Below are 22,604 nucleotides of genomic sequence, written 5' to 3' on the forward strand. Positions count from 1 at the left end.
CTGTTTTGATTTTATCCAACTGCATGTATAAGTTAAAAAGGTAACAATCACTCAATGTGTGCATTAGAGACACATCATTTTACTCTACTTTGTATATAAACCTAACAGTGAACAGGCACCCTACATTTTCTTCCCATTTGCAAATACAATCTTTAAGTTCTCATTCATACAAGTAGCTGAGAATATTGTTCATTATTAGCCTCTGCCCACTCACATGTTACTTTTGTGATCCGGCTGTGAGAAGCTCTGGTCGATTGATTCTAACTGGTTGCGAAGGTTTTGATTGTCTGCTAGCAAACGGTCATATTCCAGAAGGAATCCTTCAGATTGCTTTCTTAAAGCCTCTGCTTCGGCTTCAGCGGCTTTCGCCTCCTTTGCTTTTGCTTCACATTCAGATCCCAGCTTCTTGATCTTCGTCCTCAATACAGCAACCTCTTCCCCTAAGGCCTTAAACTCCTCTGCACTGCCATTTTTGGAATCCTCAAAACTTCGATTTTGTTTTTTTGCAACCTCCATGTTCTTCCTGAGTAAACCCAGTTCTCTTATGTAATGATGTAATCTATCAATCATCAGTGAGAGGAATAACACGAACCCTGCATGTAATTGATTGCACTGATCAAAACCTCAACAGCAATTGTACTCGAAACAATTTTTTATTTTATTTTTATACGTAAAAGAACAATTATATTAATGAGAATGAAATAGGCAAAGCCTAAGTACACGGGAAGATGGTACTCAAAACAAATTGAAACTGAATGATGAAAGCAAGCAAATTGAAAAGTTAAGGATTCAATTTCGAAGCAGCTCGGAACAAAATTAATTAAGTTATGGCATGAATCATAAGAATATCACTAACAAAAATGCCAATAACGGTCTATCTTATCATCCAAAAGCAGCAACAGCTGCTGAAGCAAATTGGTTGTCTTCCACTTCATATGAAGGTGGTCTACTGTTCACCTCATAAGGGGACAGGGTTTCTTTGATAGCAGGGAGATGCCTGCTATCCTCCTAAATTTATCATTCATATGTTCCCAGACTCGGGAAAAAAAAATAAAACATAAAACTTTGAAACCAACAGGGATTAAAGTTGACAACCGACATTTACAACTTTTTAACTAACATATAGTTAGATGTGATATGCTGAACTTAAACCATTCAATGAATTTTTGTTTAGTCACTTTTGCATGCTCCTTGTGCACTCCACTGGTGTGATTGACTGCATCAATTTTTTTTTAATATTCAACCAATCACATCATTGGAATGGCAAAAGAGTACACAAAAGTGACTACACAAAGAATTTTTGTTCAATGAATGACACATATAGGCATTCAGCTTACCTAGGAAGAAAATTACAGAATGCCACTTGATAAAAAGGATAGAATATATAGATTTCTTGCTAATATTACACCACCGCAACATTCATTATACAAGTCTCTATGGGGATGCTTGGGAATGAGATGGGATGAAAAATCTATGAATAATGGTGAAATGGTTTGTGAATAGTAGTGAAATGGTTTGAGTTAAGATGTTTTATTGGATTTTGGAAAATAAGAGAAGAAAAGTTGAATAAAAATATTATAATATTAAAATATTGTTAAAATATTATTTTTGTTTGGGGATTTGAAAAAGTTAGAAATTTTTTTCCTTCGTGTTTTGTTTGGAAGTTTGAAAAAATTGTAATAATTAGGTTATGATTAGATAAAAAATTTGAAAATTTGAAATTGAAAGTGTTTGTGTTTGAATGGTGTTTGGATGGTAAGACGAGATGGAGTAATGCTAAGTATAAGCCCCAAATAGACAAGTCTCGTTTAGGCCCTTTGTAATCCCACTCAAAAAGAAAAGTTTTCTTACACTTTTTCATGGTGGGGTTCACTTTTTTACAAAGGAACCGTGCAGGGCTTGTCGATTTGGGGCATGTACAAATCATTACTCTTTAGGCAATACATTTGTGACTTTTTTTTTTATTATTTTTTTCAGTAACCTTCCATCAATCTGTAAGTTCAAAATCCAGGGAACTAGCTTAAAATGTACAGCCCTAGGTATTTAAGAAAAGCAGATCAAAATAGATTATATCAAAGAAAAATCAATACAATTGCAGTCAAGCAACTTTCACACTAGCAGTTGTCTCTTCAGTACACTTTCTGTTGTCTGATTCCATGTACAAGCTCAACAAAATGTTAGAGAGACTATAATTATTGCATGTTCTGCTTAAGAGAAAAAAATGGATGCCTTTTAATGAAAGATCATCTAAATGTTTTCAATCATTAGCCAAGAATATAACAGGAATCCAAGAGAACTAAAAACTTTCAATCGAGCACCCTGTACTGTGTCCAACATTATATTTCCAGTTTTTGCTTTATCTAAACCCACTTATACACAGGAAAGAAGGTCAGTCATGCAGGGGCATTAACAAAATGAATCACAAACAATAAGCAGGGAACCGTGCACGCCGGGGATGACTGGAACATAATAAACCCTGAAATGGGAAGTATTGATCATCTTAAAGCAAACACCCAGAACTTCCATTTCTAAGCAATAAATTCATTTCCGGAAGGGCTGGGATGATTTTCTTGGCAACTGCAGGTTCGAGGTCGGAAGAGGCACGCGGACAAAATTTTGGCATGACTGTTGGTGTGGAGACGTGATCTTGAAAAATGTTTTTCCCTCTCTTTATAGGATCACGTTGGATCAAGGTTCTTCAGTGGCTGATAATATGTGCATTAATTCTGACTCCATCACTTGGTCTGTAAGTTTTACTAGAGCTGTACAAGATTGGGAGATGGGGGACATCACTGAGTTCTATAGAGTGCTATATTCGCTGAAGTTAAGGGCAGGAAGGGAGGACAAACTACTTTGGACTGGCACAGGGAACAAGAAATTCTCAGTCCGCTCATACCATAAAGCCTTTTCGACACACTCCTCCAATGCTTTCCCCTGGAAGAGCATTTGGAAGAGCAATGTTTCCTTCAAAGTTGTTTTTTTTGGTTGGGTGGCCTCCCATGGTAAAATCTTAACAATCGACAAACTAAGAAAGCGTAGATTTTACATAATGGACTGGTGCTACATGTGCAAACGCAATGGCGAATCAGCAGACCACCTACTCCTTCATTGCGAAGTAGTTAAGGTTTTATGGAATGCAATCTTCGCGAGGCTTGACATTGCATGGGTCATGCCCCAGAGGGTGATAGACCTATTGTCTTATTGGCAAAGGATTAGGAGCAATTGCCAGATTGCTGCTGTATGGAAGATGATACCTTTATGCCTAATGTGGTGCACATGGAACGAAAGAAATGGCCGCTGTTTTGAGGATAGGGAGCGCTCCCCGGACAGCTTTAGGGACTTTTTCTTTCATACTCTGTTACTTTGGGCCCACTCTATTGCATGGAATGGAACGGGACTTAATGATTTGTATGCTACTATCCGTAGCACGTAGTTTTTGTAACTAGGCTTTTCTTGTATACTCCTTGTGTACTCGGGCTTTGCCTATTTACGAGGATCAATTAAATTTCTTTTACCTATAAAAAAAAAAAGCAATAAATTCACTGAACAGATATAATTGCATGAAATGTAAAAAGGCCAAAAAACAATTTTGTTAATAAGTAATAAAAAGCACAAAAGTATACAAGAGGGAACCTATCTCAAAATGGAAAACCAAGGACTAGTTTAAAAAAGCCAAATAATATTAGCGATGCGCCCAGCATTGAAAAACAGAAAACCTGAAAAAATATAGATCTTTACTGCTGCACTTCATCTTAGAGAATTCTTTTGGGTTAAGATAATTGGCAGTACCCTGCAAAGGCCACATTTCTTCATCTATGCCACTGAAACCAGGTTTCTATATCAACCATGGAGTGATCTTAGATGGCCAACAATTTTTCATCTTCCTTATCTCTTAGGTGGATAGAATTTAGATTGTCTACCCCCAGGATGTACAAAGTCATCATGCATAAACCATAGGTTCTTTTGTTTTTCTTTTTTCGTTCTTTTGCAACCATACATTGTTATGTCATGTGCTCAATAGAATAGACGACCAAACAGCAATAACAGATGAAACAAAAACAATTAGGGTATGCTTGGGGAATGAGATGAGATGAGAATTTGTGAATAGTAGTAAAATAGTTTGTGAACAGTAGTGAGATAATTTGAGTTTAGTATTTTTTGGGTTTTGGGAAAGGAGAGAGAAAAGGTTGAATAAAAAATATTATTAAGTTAAAATATTGTTAGAATATAGTTTTATAATATTATTTTTGTTTTGAAATTTGAAAAAGTTGAATTGATTTTTATTTTTTATTTGAAAGTTTAGGAAAGTTGTAATGATTAGTTTGAAAATGTTTGTATTTGAATTATGTTTAGGAAGGAGATGGGATAAGATGAGATGAGATGAGATGAGATTTTTTTCCAGACAAGCCCTTACTATTCCACATTATGTGTGCATGCACAAAAACTGCATCAACTGACAAACTGAAATACAAGACATCAAAAGGAGGCATCATATGCTTGTTATGAAAGCTTCCCTTTTGTCAGTCTATTCCCAACCAATTCTCCAATACATGTAGGATCAATATATATCAGGCCATCATTGAGTCACAAGCTTCCAAAATATGCATTTGGACAGATCTTCCCAGTTAAATCCTTACAACTCCATACATTGTTGGCCAATCTCAACACGTTAATCTTGACATTAGTGCACCTAAGGGCCTTGTTATTGCAGCGTGATTTGTTAGTAAGAATAATAAGTGGCAGCAAATGATGCAACCCAATAAAAAAACAACAATAATCGAAAGGAAATTAATAAACGTTTCACTTTAGCCTGGAATGCACCAGAAATCTCACTTAGGAGTTAGGACTGGAAATACCACAACGCAAACTAGTATTTTCTTCCTCAACCCTTTTCTCCACACTTCCATTCTATTCAAACAACCCACTACAAAGACTCCACTAACAAAACTACCACTATAGCAGTAATGGAAACACAACTATTCCCTAACACATACACAAGGATGGGAGCAGGACAATCTATGACATATACTAACCACTACAAAAAGTACACCGATCATGAAATCTACCCCATAAAAAGCTAATTAAGCTACCCATGTCCACTCCCTATTTTAGCCAGTGACAACAGAGCACTGCCAGTGATCATTCCCATGCCAGACTTGTTCAGTTGGGTGCAATTTCAACATTTCGCCTTAATAACAAACCACACCTACTTTTTTTTTTTTTTTTTATTGGCACCAGGTGTCCAGGAATAGTGTCCCAACTAATTCCAGGGGTGCACAAGCCATCGGCAAGGAGTTTTCCGCAAATGCACCTCGAGTAATTCAAGGCGAAATCCCCCAGACTGATAGCCTCTAGAGATTGTTTGCACCCAAGGGAATTTGAACCTTAGACCTAGTGGGAGAATACCCCCAAAACCACTTTTACCACTTGAGCCAACCCTTAGGGGTTCAGAACAAACCTACTTTCAATAAAAATCAAGAATTTGTTATATCAAGCAATTGATTTCCAAGATAGATTTCGTCAAAATCTGAAATTTGATTATGCTACCTAAAGTTGGCAAAAAGAAGCACCAGTATATTCTTTTTTTCACTTAGCCCATAGGACATTAATTATCATTTAACATTGTGAGGAAAAAAATTTACAGTATTTGGGATCCCAATAATATAAAGAATTTGAGACTTTCAAATAAACATGTTACCATCCTCATTAGAAGTATTAACGCCACCACCTCAATCTGTCATATAAACAAGGCCCAACATGATTGATCCCTTGCATATGTGGCCACGTGTTGTTACACTAAGATTTTAACAACAAATGCCTTAGCATTGGCAAGCCAATGAAAAATGATTTCCCCTTTTAACCATAGTAATCAACCTCAAAAATAACCAGGTGTGTGGCCCAATGCTAAGCCATATGATGCTATATGAGATTGATTGGAACAACATGCGACATGGAACATTTCAATCTGGAAAAAGTATGAGAACGCATGCCAAACATCCGTGTATTGAACACAGATTAGTTGGAACTTTTGTCCCCGAGTTGCAAACAAAATGAAAACATCCCATGGATTCAAGGGAAATAAAAACTCATAATCAAGCATCATATGAGGGTGTACCATTTTCATATCAATCACCAATATCATTATGGCACTTGAGCCAACATAACTGAATTATTATTAGATCCACAAAAGACACCTAATATTAGTAAAATACTACTCAATAACCAGTTCCTAACACCAAAAAAGGAAAATGGAGATAAAGAAGGACCAAATTTTCTATGCAAGATTGATACACACGACACACCTAGACCAATAATATTTCAATTGGAAGATTTGTATGGGCAGAGCAATGAGCATTGGATCATCTTCCCAAAACTGCACAATCTAAGACATATACCTAAAAATTCCATCTCTTTTTTAATTCTTTTTCGCCAAGTTCTCGGTGACCAAACAAAGCATAAGAGTCAACTGCTAAACAACAAAGCCTCAAATTAAAAATAATAAAAGCAGCGAATGAATGGAGAGAAGTTACCCATAAGAGAAGATTCGAGCATGTGCTTGGACATGAGGACCTGGTCGGTGGGATTGGCAACGCCTGCCTCGATCGTGCGGCGCTGGATCTTGACCATGCTGAAAACGCTGGATGCAAGCACGACGAGGACGGTTCCACCTACGGTCTTGACCATGACTGGGCCTCGCCCGCGCTTGACGCGATCCAAGGTTACAATCACGAGCTTTCGCAGAGGCGTCTTAAAGAGAAGGGTGAGAATGAGAGCCATTTGGGCGACGATCACGGTGTAGAGTAGCTGTATCATCCCTCTATGGTGGTGCTCAGCCCGGCTATCACAGTTAGAGAGAGAGAGAGAGAGAGAGAGAGAGAGAGAGCCCGGAGGGTTTAGAACTTTAAAATGAAGTTCTGTCGGTCAGTTTCGGCAGTGTGCCCCCACTTCCATTACTTTTATTGACAAATTGAATCATCGTTGCCGACTGCTTTTGAAACGTCACCGAAGAGATTACATGAAATGGCATCTTTTCTTTTCAAGAAGAGATAAAGATAGGATAAATCTTTTGAGCCGAGATTAGATTAAATAAAATATATATTTATTTATAGAGATGAGATAAAATTAGTTTGATTTTATTATAATTAATAATATGATAAGATTTATAAATATTTATAGTACTTTTTATAGTATTTTATTTGTTTAATCATTGGTCACGGCGTTATTTTATAGTATAAAAGTTGTCATCACTTTCATGCTTTCCATATTTTAACCTTTTTTTTAATACCATTTGGTCAATTTTTTTGTTTATTTATTTGCTATGTCCTTTGTTTATTTATTTATTAATGGTTCTTTTTTTTTTCTGCTTCCTTTATTTATTTACTTTATATGTAAATATTTTTTCTTTTAATCAAATATTTTGCTACACATTCGGTACAACTTTTACTTTTTTTGCAGTGTGTATTCATGTCAATATACTATTTATTTAAAATATATTATTAGAGGAAACAATATTGAAATAAGGTGAGATTCGGAGATATGAAAATTTGAGAAAAAACTTGAGATCTTTTAATATGAAAACTGGTAAATCAAAATATGTGTTTGTTTTTGTAAAACCTCTAACCGTACGAAAATTTTGAAAAGTTTTCAAAGTTTTGGTTTTCAGTCACGAAAGCAAAGGAGGCCTGATGAGCCCCGCTCCATTTGACCGATTCGTTTGTGTGACGCCCCCAACTCTCACGTACGGACACGTGAAAATCGAGGCGTTGGGATGATGACAATACGGGTCACGCATCCTATCGCTAAGTGCTAAGTGTGTGTACATGCAACACGTGTATAACAAAAATAACGCAGCGGTTCATAAAAGTCATTCAACTAAATACCAGAATTTTAAATACAAATTTAAAATCAATCTCGCTTAAATACAAGCGTATCAAAAATATTACAATTAACCTGTGTAAATATAATACAAATCAAAAGCAATGATCGAAAGCAGGAAATAAATCTCAACCCACGAGTGATCTTCAATCACTCCTTCGGCAGAGCCGTCTTCTCGGGTTCAGCCTCCTCGTCCCCTGCATAAAAAATATACGGTACCAAAGACAGTACCACATGTAAGTAATAATCTAAACACCCACAAAATAAAAATACATTAAAACCTCAACAACATGCATGATCAGGATGTAACATGCATGAGATCCGAAAATAATCATTTTCCAAAAATAATCATTTTCCAAAAATAATCATTTTCTAACACACGCCAAAAATCTCATTTTTGATCCAAACATTTCCATTAAAAATATTTCCTCATCATTATCCCAGATAATAACCCACAATAAATCCTTTAATACAAATCTTCGCCATTATCCCAGATAATGGCCCAACGCAATAAATCCACAATTTTTCCAGAAAATGGTTCACGAAAATTCACTTATAAAAATCTCGTCAATTTCCCATAAAATGGCCCACTAATATCTGTTAACCAAAACTCGTTATTTTCCTAGAAATGATCCATATTCAATATCAAAACCAGTTCCAATTATTGTATGTACCATAATCTCCTATAGGGATTATCTGTACACTCTGGCTCCTATGCCACACCGTAGGTAACGACTACGCATGTGACATCTACACAAACGATACCCAACTCCGTGCCCAGCGCGTATCATGACCAGGCATCCTCTAGTCCCCGCTAGCCAAGGAACCACGGAGTCGGCACGATAGCATTACCGTATCTTCCGATCCTGTTGTCGCCCAACGACAACTCAGGGGATGTCACTCAGTATTATCTGCTCCCGAGTGACCAGAGGAATTCCACCGAGATAATGTCTCATCTCGGCTTGGGGTCGTGATACACACGCACCCAAAAATCCATTTAACTCATAAAAATCCAGTTTCAATTTCTAACACATGTATATGCATGCACCATACAATGCAAATGACATGACACAAAATACTCAACAATCCAAATCATCCAAACATAAATTACTCTGTCCTCAAATCCATCCGACCCCCACCTCCTCGGACTTAGTTTGGCATAACCAACCAATCACAAATTTATTGTAAAAAAAATAATATATTTCAATCTAAAATGAAGTTTAGAAAATACTTACAGCGCTATAAAATAATTTTTGGATGATCAACGAGCTGCAAAAGAGGGAGGAAAAGCAACATAACAGTACAAAAGCACTGTTGTCGTGGGTTGTAAAATACTCACTTTTGAATAGGGATGAATCAAGATTTGGGATTGATAGAAAATGGCTTATTGGTGTTTATGAAGCTAGTGGAAGTGTGGTATGCATTGGGTGGCGGCAAAAAAGGCGGTGGAAGTGAAAAAAGGCCAAAACGGAGTTGAGCTCGTGAGGGTTGCTCCGGCGACGGATCGAAACTGGAAATGGGAGGGTTAGGTCAGCAAGATGTCGGTGATGAAGTGGTGGCAGGAGATGGAACGACGGTGGCGCTGGAGCACTTGAACGCCGCTGCTAGAAGGGGGCGCGTTCTGCTTAATGGCACCATCGAAGGGGCTGGAAATTGGAGGGTAGGTGCGCCGGCCGATGGGAAGTCAGGTGGGAGGGGCAGTGAGGGCCACGCCGGGGTGACGACGGTGCTATGGTAGGATGAAAAAATGGACGAAGAGGGAAGGGGAGGGGGTTGGGTCGCGCGAGAGAGAAGTAGGGGAAAGGAAAAAGAAAGTTTTGCCTAGATGACTAACACAAGAGAGAGATGAATTGAGTTGTATTTAAAAATTAACAATTATAAATCAAATACATAATATAAAATATAAATAAAATACAAAATAACAATAAATATAAAGAGTAAAGGTAAGAGAGAAACAAATTCAGTATGTTAACGAGGTTCGGCCCTGCTGCCTACGTCCTCGCCTCTAGCTACCCCTTGAGAATCCCCAAATTTACTATTCAACCTCCTTCAAGTGGAGATAGAAATCTATTACACCTTTGAACAACACCGCTATAAAGGATCCATATAGAACACCCTCTACACTTACAATCACCTTTCACGTGGTGATTTAACTATTTCTTGTGTAGAATACTTTCTACACGTATAAGGGTTATACACATCCTTTTACTAATACAAGAGCTGATAGTGGGTAGGTTATTAGAAAACACTTATCAATGAGTGAAATAAGAACAATACATCGCAAACTATATCTCTCAAAATGAAAAATGGTTAAGGCTTAATGCTTAGAGAAAAGAGAATGAAAGTTTTGAATTAATGTTGTATACTCTTGGTGTTGTGAATGTGAAACTCTCAAATGATCTATTTATAGGCATATGAGATTTCATATTCAAATTTAAAATAATTCACATGGCAAAGACAACATCATTCACTTTTCAAAAATTTCAAACCTAATCTTTTTACTTTTTGCATATGACAAAAGGAGTATACTTTATTTTTCAAATTTTTTAAACAAAATCATCTACTTTTTTTCATAAGTCAAAAAAAATATCAATCACTTTTGAAAATATTCAAATAAAGCATGCACATGTGAAAGATGACAATCAATCATCTTTAATATTTCTAAAATTTTTAAACAAAATCATCTACTTTTTGCATAAGTCAAAAAAAAGTGTCAAATCACTTTTGAAATATTCAAATAAAGTATACACATGTGAAAGATGACAATCAATCATATTTAATATTTTCAAAGTTCAAATATTTAATTATGTCATGCACATGTGAAAGATGACAATAAATCATCTTTCAAATTTTTCAAATTTAATTTTCAAAATATTCATGCACATGTGAAAAATGTATTTTAATGCTTTATAATAAAATATTAATTTTTGAGGTTTAATCCTAATTTCAAAATTTTAAGAGATTTACAATATTACTATATGACTTTAATGTGAACTTATTTCATTTTTGCTCATGCTTGGTTCCTTGATGTGCTTGACTCCATTGTGTAGACAACTTGAGATTGAGACTCCTTTATTCTTTGAATTTATTTGTTATCATCAAAATCTATGTGTAGATATATAATTACACGAAACTTGAAATGTTAGATTCAACAATCTCCCCATTTTTTTATGATGACAAATACCTAATAGAACCTAAACGTTATATTAATACTTAAGCTCCATCTGAGAATGTGCGTTAGTTTTTCAAGAAAAAGTATAAATATAATTCCAAGTATATATAACAAGTTTAGCGATTCAAATAATATTAATATTCTAGTCTAAAACTTCTCCCCATTTTGGCATCATTAAAAAGAATCTGCAGCAAGTAAATGGACTGAAGAAAACAAAGTGTTAGTAGACACTGTAGATAGTTAAAACATTGGAGCCGCCCAGTGACCCGACAAGTGTGGCTGGAGATTTGAACAATCGCATGATATTGTTGACAAACAAGATTGAGGGTTCTGAGTTTTTATAAAAATAAATGATCATTTTCACCCATCAGATACCCTATAAAATCAATCTTAAAGTTCATTCAATTCGCGTCAAATATTATTCTCATCTATATACCTTATCTACATTCTTTCAACATTCTCACTTTAAACTTTCAATTCTTTTCTCAATGGCTTTTTTTTCTAACATTTCTCTACATCTATCCATGAGGTATTCTGTACCTCAACTTCACGTCCTTTCTGCAAACTGCCATTGGTGCCATGTTGCAGCAAGAAAATAATAATTTAGCTAATAAGTCAGATTCCGATACTATTTATGACTTGGTGAGTCTCGGGACTCGCTACTCATCCTCTATAGTTGCTTTTTCTCAACTACTACAAGTCAGAAACCATGAGGTTGAAAAACTTAAAGAATAAATTGTTGTACTTCAGAAAATTGTTCAAAAGTCTCACACAAAGGAATGAATTTTTCGACAGAAGAATAAACAGTTAAAATCCCTATTAGATTCTTCATCCTGCTTGCCAGTTCCTATGGATAGGGATGACATGATATTGTATGAAGAGAATGAGCGTCTCAAACATGAGGTTAAGAACCTCAAGTTTATGTAAAAGTATTTATAAAGATTCTATCTCTATTTTTATTAATTCTAGTATGTTTTTTAAGAGATATTCATAGTATACATCATACATATTTCTCTTCTAATCATACATAATCTATCTTTTGGTAAATTTTTTGTGAAAATATCTGCTAACTAATCTTGTGTATTTGTGAACTCTAGTACTATATTACCTTTCTGCACATGATCTTGAAAAAAATGATATCTTATTTCAATATGCTTAATTCTAGAATGTTGTATTAGGTTCTTAGAAATGTTTATACACTTGTATTATCACATTTGATTGAAATGTGATTATACATGAGTTTAAAATCTTCAAGTTGTTGTTTCATGTAAAGAACTTGAGTACAACAACTACCCGCAGCAACATATTCTGCCTCAGCAATAGATAGTGCAACAGAATTTTACTTTTTTACTAAATTAGGAAACTAGTGCATGACCTAAGAAATGACATGCTTCACTAATGTTTTTTCGATCAATTTTACAATCAGCATAATCTGCATCTGTGTAGCTGATTAGATTGAAAGATGTGCTCTTAGGGTACCAAAACTCTAGGTCAATTGTACCACTACGATATCTAAGAATGCGCTTAACTGTAATTAAATGTGATTCTTTTGGAGATGATGAAAGCGTGTATATAAGCACACACTAAACATAATATCTGGTCTACTGACTGTCAAATATAATAAACTACCAATCATATATCGATATACCTTCGAGTCAACTGGCTTACTGGATTTATCTTTATCAAGTTTAGTGGATGGGCTCATTGGTGTTCCAATTTCCTTAGCACTTTCAATTCCAAACTTCTTCAGTAATTCCTTAATATATTTTGATTGATTGATGAATGTTTCACTTTTTGCTTACTTAATTTGCAATTTGATAAAGAATGTAAGTTCTCCCATCATGATAATTTCAAATTCTTCCTGCATAGTCTTAGCAAAAACTTGACACATATTTTCATTAGTAGCACCGAATAATATATCATCGACATAAATCTAAATTTAAAGAATTTAATCATTTTTGTATTTAATGAAAAGAGTTGTATCGATTTTTCTTCTTGAAAAAACTTTTTCAATCAAGAAATCACTGAGTCTCTCGTACTAAACTCTAAGAGCTTGTTTGAGTCCATATAGTGCTTTTGTGAGTTTGAAAACATGATTTGGAGAAATATGATTTTCAAAACCTGGAAGTTACTCAATATATACCTCTTCATTTATAAAACCATTTAAGAAAGCATTTTTAACATCTATTTGAAAAAGGTTGAAATCTTTATAACAAGCATATGTAAGTAGCATTCGAATAGTTTCTAATCTTGCAACTGGGGCATATGTCTCATCATAACCGATTCATTCTTCTTAATTGAAATTTTGGGTTACAAGTCGAGCTTTATTTCTAATAATGATTCCGGACTCATCTTTCTTGTTTCTAAAAATCCATTTTGTTCCAATAATAGTATGATTTTTGAGTCTAGGAACAAGTGTCCAAATATCATTTCTTTCAAATTGATTTAACTCTTCTTACATAGCTAGAATCCAAAACTCATCAAGAAGTGTTTCATCAATATTTTTGGGTTCAATTTGAGATAGAAAAGTAGTATGATTGCAAATATTTATAAGAAATGATCAAATGCTTACACCTCGTGAAGGTTCTTCTACAATTTGTTCCACTGGATGATCTTTCACAAATTTTCACTGTTTGGTTACATTTTGTATTAAATTTTGATGATCTTTCCTGATGTTTCCATGTTAAACTTCCTCTACTGTGTTCTCTTTGTTGAGATTGAGACTTTCCGTATTATTTACACTTCTTGTTTCTTCATCAATGGATTTCTTGGAGAGTAGAGAATTAGATTCATCAAATACTACATGTATAGATTATTGTACAGTCAAACTCTTTTTATTAAATACTCTATAAGTTTTACTATTAGTAGAATAACCGAGAAAGATACCTTCATCAGATTTTGTATCAAACTTGCCTAAATTATTATACCTGTCATTCAGAATAAAATATTTGCATCCAAATACATGAAAGTAACCAAAGTTTGGCTTTTCCTCATTCCAAACCTCATAGCGGGTTTTATCTAACTTACCTAAGTTAACTTTATTTATAACATAATATGCAATACTTACCGTTTCAGACCAAAAATAATTAGGCAAGTTGTTCTCATTGAGCATTGTTCTTGCCATCTCTTGAAGAGATCTATTTTTCCTCTCTATTACCCCATTTTGTTGAGGAATTCGAGGAGTAGAAAAATTATGCATAAAACCATTTTCATCACAAAATATTTCAATATTTTTATTAACAAACTATTTTCCCCTATCACTTCGGATACTTAAAATAGTATAGCCCTTTTTATTTTGAATTCTCTTGCATAACTTGGTAAAAACATTATGTGTCTCATCTTTATGAGTAAAAAATATAACCCAAGTATATCTAGAGAAATCATCAACAATAACAAATGCATAATATTTTCCTCCTAGACTTGCAACTCTATTTGGTCCAAAAAAATTCATGTGTATCAGTTGCAGTGGTCTAGTAGTAGAAATATGTTTCTTGATTTAAAAGAAGTTTTTGTTTATTTACCAAATTGACATGCATCACAAATTTTGTTTTTAAAAAAATTTATTTTTGCTAAACCTCTTACAAGATCATTGTTTGAAAGTTTAGAAATAAGTTCCATGTTGGTAAGATTTAATCTTCTATGTCATAGCCAACTAGTTTCATTTTGAGCTGAAAAACAAATGGCATCTTATGAGGTAATTTCTTCAAAATCGATTGTATAAACATTGTTACTTCTAAAAGTAATAAAACAAATATTAAAATTATGATCATTTAAAATAATGCACTTATCTATTTTGAAAGCAACTGTAAATCTTTTATCACATAATTGACTTATGCTAAAAAACTTATGTTTTAGACCTTCAATAAGTAGAACATCTTCAATTATAAGAGAATATTCATTACCAATTTTACCTATTCCCACGATTTTCCCTTTCGAGTTGTATCCAAATGTCACGTGTCATTCTTCTTTAGATCTAAGATCAAAAAACTTAGTCTTGTCTCTCATCATGTGTCTTGAACATCCACTATCTAAAAACCATTTATTTTTACTTGTAGATGACTTCATGCATACCTATAAAAACAATTAAAATGATTTTTCTTAGTACTCAAGTTCTTTGGATCCTTCATTTTTTAGTCTTAGAATAAATAAGATTTTTAGGTAACCATATGGTCCTAATAGTCATTGTATGATTTCTTTTAATAGGACAAACATGATAATTATAACCATTTCTATTACAAAAATTACAAATAGGATGTGACATATATGAAGAATTTGAATAATTATAATAGTATCTTTTTTTGACAAAATTATTTTTATGAATAGAATTTTGAATACTGAACTTTGATGTAAAAGAATTATCAAATAAGTTTTTATAAGATTTATATTTTTATTTTGGCATATATTCCAAGCTAGCCTTGTCAAAAACACATCTTTGACTACTAAGAAGTTTTTCAAACTTTTTTTTTCCATTCGTAAAGTTTTCAACAATATTTTTTAAATCAGTTTTCTTATTCTTCAACTCTTGATTTTCATCTTTCAAAACGATATTTTCTTTTCTTAAAACATCAATTTCATTTGTTAAAGAAGAATTTTTCTTTTCCAAAGTAGCATACTTGATACCCAATTTTTCAAGTTCATCATATATCTCTTCTAAAATATTTTACAATTCTTCATATGAAGGATCTTCAATATTATCAAGATTTGTTATCTCAATGTCATATTTAGCCAAAAAATAAAGATTTACTGATTCTTCATTGTTTGCTTCACTATCCGAGCTACTTGAATCATCATCCCATGTAACTTTCATTGTTTTATTGCCCTTGTTTCAATCTTTGTTTAGTAGAAGACAATTTGGTTTGATATGACCAGACTTATTGTATTTATAATAAATTAAAGTGTCATTTTTACCTAAATCTTTCTTGAAAAACTTTTTGAATAATTTGCTTGGATGAGCTTTATTTTTCTTTAAGAACCTCTTAATTCTTTATGTTATCATCATAACTTTTTCATCTTTGTCGTCATTTTCTCATCTTCATCACTTTCACTTTCATAAGGAATAGTTTTAAGTGCCAATCTCTTCTTTGACTTTTTTTCTTCTTCTCCTCTTTTCAATGTGTACTCATGAGTGATAAGTGACCCGATGAGTTCATTCATTTCGAGCTTCTTGAGGTCTTTAGCTTCAAGAATCGCTATCACTTTTAATTCCCAGCGTTTTGGTAGAGAGTTGAGAATTTTTCTTACTATCTCCACCTTGGAATAAATTTTGCCAAGAGTTGTCAAGCTGTTTATAATGTTAGTAAAACGAGTGTATATATTAGAAATATATTCATCTTAAACATTTCATATTCACGGTAAGAATATAAATTTTTTATTTATTAACTTGCGAAGTTCCGTCATAAATAACTTCCAAGTTATCCCAAATTTTTTTTGCCGTAGCAAAAGTCATTATTCTATTAAACTCATTTCCATTTAGAGCATTATATAATAAATTCATAGCAGTTAAATTCAAAGTATAAAATCTATCGTCTTCACGATCAAACTCTTCTTCTTCCTTTTTGACCTTTACTCCATCAACAACTTTTGTTGGAATATAAGGTTCATTTACAATACATTTCCAGATTTCTCGACATTGAACTTGAAGAAATATTCTCATTTTAACTTTCCACAATGAGTAATTGTCTCCACAAAAGAGTGGAGGTCGACTGCTAGATTGACTTTCACCAAATGAAGCTGTAATGTTAGTCATAAGATCTTAACTCAAAAGATAGTTAATCTTATAACGGAGCCCTCGCTCTGATACCAATTATTGCCCAGTTGACTAACACAAGATGGGGGTGAATTGAGTTGTATTTAAAAATTAACAATTATAAATCAAATACATAACATAAAATATAAACAAAATACGAAACAATAATAAATATAAAGAGTAAGGGTAAGAGAGAAGCAAACTCAGTATGTTAACGAAGTTCTGCCCAACTGCCTACGTGGAGATAGAAACCTATTACATATTTGAACAACATCGTTACAAAGGATCCGTGTAGAACACCCTCTACACTTGCAATCACCTTACATGTGGTGATTCAACTATTTCCTGTGTAGAACACTTTCTACACGCACAAGGGTTATACGCACCATTTTACTGACACAAGAGCTGATAGTGGGTAGGTTATCAGAAAACACTTCTCAATGAGTGAAATAAGAACAATACAGCGCAAACTATATCTTTCAAAATGAAAAGGGGTTAAGGCTCAATGCTTAGAGAAGAGAGAATGAAAGTTTTGAATGAATGTTGTATGCTCTTAGTATTGTAAATGTGAAACTCTTAAATGATCTATTTATAGGCATATGAGACTTTATATTCAAATTTAAAAAGATTCACATGTTAAAAATAACATCATTCACTTTTCAAAAATTTCAAACCTAATCTTTTTACTTTTTGCATATGACAAAAGGAGCACGCTTTATTTTTCAAATTTTTTAAACAAAATTAACTACTTTTTGCATAAGTAAAAAAAAATTAATCACTTTTGAAAATATTTAAATAAAGCATGTACATGTGAAAGATGACAATTAATCATTTTTAATATTTTCAAAATTTTAAAACAAAATCATCTACTTTTTGCATAAGTCAAAAAGAGTATCAATCATTTTTAAAAATATTCATATAAAGCATGCATATGTGAAAGATGACAATCAATCATTTTTAATATTTTCAAAATTCAAACCTTTAATCATGTCGTACACATATGAAAGATGACAATCAATCATCTTTCAAATTTTCAAATTTAATTTTCAAAATATTCATGCACATATGGAAAATGTATTTTAATGCTTTATGATAAAATATTAATTTTGAGCCTTAATTCTAATTTCGAATTTTTAAGAGATTTACAACACTACTCTATGACTTTAATGTGAACTTGTTCCTTTCTTGCTCATTCTTGGTTCCTTGATGTGCTTGACTCCATTGTGTAGACAACTTGAGTTTGAGACTCCTTTATTCTTTGAATTTATTTGTTATTATCAAAATTCATGTATAGATATATAATTATACGAAATTTGAAACCTTGGATTCAATAGAAAGAAAAGAAAGAAGAAAAAGGAAAGAAGAAAAAGAGAAAAGAAAAAAAAAAGAAAAAAGAAAAAGGGAAAAAGAAAAATGGAAAGAAAGAAATGAGATCCAGTCCTCACATCTAAGGTCCCGAAACTGATCCCACGAAAACATTTTAAAAGCAATAAATTGAATAAAATAATTTAAACACAATATTTAGCTAAAATGAAGTAAATAACTAGTAAAACTAACAACAAAATTTAAAATCCAAAAATAAACTAAATTAAATTAAAGAGAAATTTAAACACAAAATAATAATTAATATTAAGAAAGTACCTCAAAATAAATTTTACAAATAAATATGTCCAACTAAAATGCAAAAAAATTAAAATAAAAGAACCAATTTTTTTAATGAAATTAAAATACTCATTCAATAAAAATACACGTAAAATTGGGATATCACAGTTTAACTGCTAGTTCATTTTAGAGTTTTTAGTTTTTAGTTTTTATTTTCATATTTTTTTATATATTTAAATGTTTTTAAAAATTAAAAAAATACATTAATACATTAAAAATTACTTTCTTAATCATTAAATTAAAAAAAAATTACTAAACGGTACACTTGAGTGGGCAAGCTAGCTTTCTTTGGATTGAGATATCTTAAATTTTTATTAGTGAACTTCATAATGATGGTCACTTTAGGCGAGATAAGACGTTTGTCCCGATCTTTTCTGACTGTTATTAACCCAAATTGACCAGTGACGTGGCTCATTATGTGGAGCGTTGTTATATGTGTTAGCGGTCCAAGGGAGTTCTCACTAATACGGGTCTGTACACTCATTTACCTGTACCTAAAGCCCCTTGGTTTGATGTTAGTATGAACTTTGTATTGGACTTACCCCGTACCCAACAGGCCCTTGGATTCTATTTTGGTTGTGGTTGACATGTTCTCCAGGATTGTCCAATTTATATATTGCAAGAAAACAATAGATGCTGCCTGGATCGCCCATCTTCACTTCAAGGAGATTATGCGTTTACATGGTGTTCCTCGATCAATCACATCAGATCGTGACACCAAATTCATGACTCATTTTTTGTGGAGTTTATGGAAGAAACTGGGGACAAAATTGAATTTTAGTAATGTCTATCACCCCCAGACAGATGGTCAAATTGAGATAGTAAACTAGAGTTTGGGCAACCTTTTGAGGAGTTTGGTAGGAACTAAACCAAAGCAGTGGGATTTGGCGTTACCTCAAGCAGAATTTGCCTATAACAGATCGAAGAACAGAACCACAGGATGAGTCCATTTGAGATTTTCTATGGTCAGAATCCATCCGGGGTGCTTGACTTGGCCCCTATTCCACGTGTAAGTCATTTGAGTCACAAGGCAGATGAGATGGCAAAACATCTTCGGGGCATACGAGTAGGTGAAGCTTGTCATTCACAAGAGTAATGCCATTTACAAGGTTTTGTTCGATAGTCATCGTAGTCAAGTACTTTTTAATGTTAGTGATTTTGTTTGAGTGGTATTAACTCATGATCATTTTCCTGTTTGAGAGTACAACCTTGCGAGGTCCTGCAGAAGATAAATGATAATGCCTATAGGCTGTGCCTCCCCAATCATTTGCGAACTTCTGATGTCTTTAATGTGAAACACTTGAGTCCTTATATTGTGGATTCTGATGAAACTACTGTGAACTTGAGGACAAGTTCTTTCCAACCCAGGGTGACTGATACAGGAGGATCTGAGTCAGATGATGTTGAGTTGTCAGATGGCACATTGATAGCACAAAGATACCTTGAGTTGGCAGATCAGCGCAAAGATGGCAAATAATTGTGATCTTTTCCTAATTGGGACAGTTTTGGGTATGTTTCGGTATTTTGACCATAACTTTGGCTATGCGTATCATAACCCCACATATGATTCCAATTTGGAAAGCTCTTTTCGGCACGCACATCGTGGCTACCCAACTTTACTCGATGAATCTTTTTCAAGGTCAAAATCCACAATTTTCCCTTTCGAATCTCCATTTTTAGTTATTTTTTTTATGGTAACATTTCATTTATCGTTTAAAAAGTAATTCTAAACCCGATTTGGGCCAGATTTTTGGCAAATTACTTCTTTTATTATGTATTTAATTTTGGCATGATTATTGAGATTTTGTTGTTTTTGGTAAAATTTTGATAAGAATAATTTTCAACTATACAGCTTGGCTTGTGTGCTGAGTTTGACATTATTTTGATTTGATAATTTTGAATTGAACATCAGAGGTGTTTCTCTGTATTTTTGAGTGATTTTTTTGTGTTCTTCCCCATGAATTATCTGTTGAAACTAGCCTGCAGAATAATCACTCTTTTGTCTGGCATCATTCACAATAGAAAGATTTTCATCTCTTGATGCACTAGTCAAAGATCTCCACTTTTCCATATTTTGCATTTTTGGATAGAGGTGGACAAAAATACTTCCCACTAAAAGAAACACCAATAGGTTTTAGGAAAATGGCAAGAGAGTTGGACATCACAAAAATGGAAACAAATGAATTTCAAACACCTTCACAAAACACAAAAAACAAGTAAGAGAATATAATATAATTGCTATCATTGGGGGTAGTGTGTGGAAGGGATTGCAGGAATGTGGGATTGATTTGGATGAGGAAGATAGGAAGAGTGGTGGCAAGTGGTGGCCATGTGCATGGGCATTGACACGTATGACCCACGAATTGAGAAGTGAGGTCTATTAACATAAGGTTGCGATGACGATAATGAGGCAGACTTGGTAGGAAAGTATATGTGGTGTGAGACAATAGAAAGGCTGGATTTTTTAGGGTTGTTTGGAGGAGATAGGTGGTGCATGTAAGATCCACATGCAGTTGTGAAGCTCACGTGCCCACCAATTGGGGTCGATGATTGGTTTACCAAAAGGAGAAGAAAGATATGGTCTTGGTGTGAGTGACAATGGAAGTTAGGAAACAACAATAAAATCCTTAGAATCAGAGTAATGCAATGCCTAAGAAGGGAAGAAAAACTTAAAGAGTGTTGCTGCTTGACTAGAAAGTGAAGCATTCAATTAGAACAGGGAGGAGGGGAGGACTAGAGCTCCTCCCTTCACCCTGTCCTCCCCTCCTCCCTCCACCCTGAATGGGGGCTCCTTGGTGGCTACTACTATAGATGTGCAATTTTAGGGTTAGAACGAGAGCAAGACTTGGGCGATTGATTGTCCATTAGAATCATTATAGAGCAACAACTTGTCTCTTCTATGTAATGTAAGATATTATTCATCATCTATACTCACTATTTTGGACATTCTAATTGAGCTATAGCATCATATGTGGGATACTCAAGTCTAACATTTTTGGTTGTGAATGGCTATGATATTATTTTTAAGACTAAACCTTATGTGAATCCATAGTTCAAGCAAAAATTTAACAAAATTGGTAAGTAAAATAACAAATAATTTTATAGCCAAATGACATATGTCAAGGAAAAATGATCGGAGGATTGCTAAATAATTTTATCTAATATAATTTCCAAAAGTATTCATGATCAAGAGTCTTAAAACAATGAGAAATACCTTAGTTCATTTTGGACATGTTTTTTTTTTTTTTAACCAACCGATACCATAGACGATGATAAAATTTGAAATAAAAAAATTACATTAATTTAAAACATCTTGCTCGGATAATCAGAACAAAAAACAAACTATTGAAATTAAAAATCTATTAAAATTTTTAAATTTTTATTATTAAATTTCATTAAAAAAAATAAAAATATTTAAAAAAAAGCATTAACAAAGTTGGAAAAAATAACTTTTTTTTTTTTGAGTAAACTCAAGAAATAATTTAATTCGACTGGCCGAGCTATGAGCCTATGAGGTTTACAAACCGAAGAATTGTAATCTTTGATTGAAGAATTTTATCGAACAGGTGAGAGTAACCTTTGATCAGCAGCCCAATAAACCATAATGGATTGTAACAAACACACAAAATGAAAAAAATAAAAATAAAAATAAAAAAGAAACTCCATCGGTATCAACTACAAATCAGACCTAATCAATCTGAAAAGTGAACAAACTCCGATGACAAAAGAATTAGTAGTGTCGCCGACAGAGTGATTACGTAGCACATGCTTAAAATATAGAGTTTTGCTACATACAAGCACAGTTGTATATTAATCTGTATATTAATATTGATTTATTTATACTTAAAATTTAAATTAACATTATTTTTAATAAAATCTACTTTTCGACCAATCACATCACATTAATATACAGATTAATATATAATTATACTTGCAACTATATTTTTCCTAAAATACAAATATCAGAGGAAGAACAGATTAAAGACAAACAGAGGTGGCACATTGTCGTGGATGACATTATTTCCTGATATCATGTCAAGAAATATCTGATACCGTGACATTATTTCAGAAAATTATTTAAAAAAGTATTGTCATAAAGAAAAGTAGAACGCGTGTTGATGCAGAAATAAGTGTCGGTTTATTCATAAC

General features: G+C 33.3%; 1 protein-coding gene across 1 annotated transcript; it reads right to left on the minus strand.

Annotated features, from left to right (window-relative positions):
- Window positions 1-3: 3 nt before the first annotated feature.
- LOC122307343 (B-cell receptor-associated protein 31) lies at window positions 4-6,987 on the minus strand. Its single transcript, XM_043120185.1, has 2 exons — window positions 6,531-6,987; window positions 4-593 (listed from the first exon to the last, which is right to left on the minus strand). Exons 1-2 carry the CDS (start codon window positions 6,811-6,813, stop codon window positions 211-213), a joined length of 666 nt encoding a protein of 221 aa, XP_042976119.1. The 5' UTR covers window positions 6,814-6,987; the 3' UTR covers window positions 4-210.
- Window positions 6,988-22,604: the final 15,617 nt, after the last annotated feature.

The sequence above is a fragment of the Carya illinoinensis genome, chromosome 4 (genome assembly GCF_018687715.1).
Source record: "Carya illinoinensis cultivar Pawnee chromosome 4, C.illinoinensisPawnee_v1, whole genome shotgun sequence".
Lineage (NCBI taxonomy): Eukaryota > Viridiplantae > Streptophyta > Magnoliopsida > Fagales > Juglandaceae > Carya > Carya illinoinensis.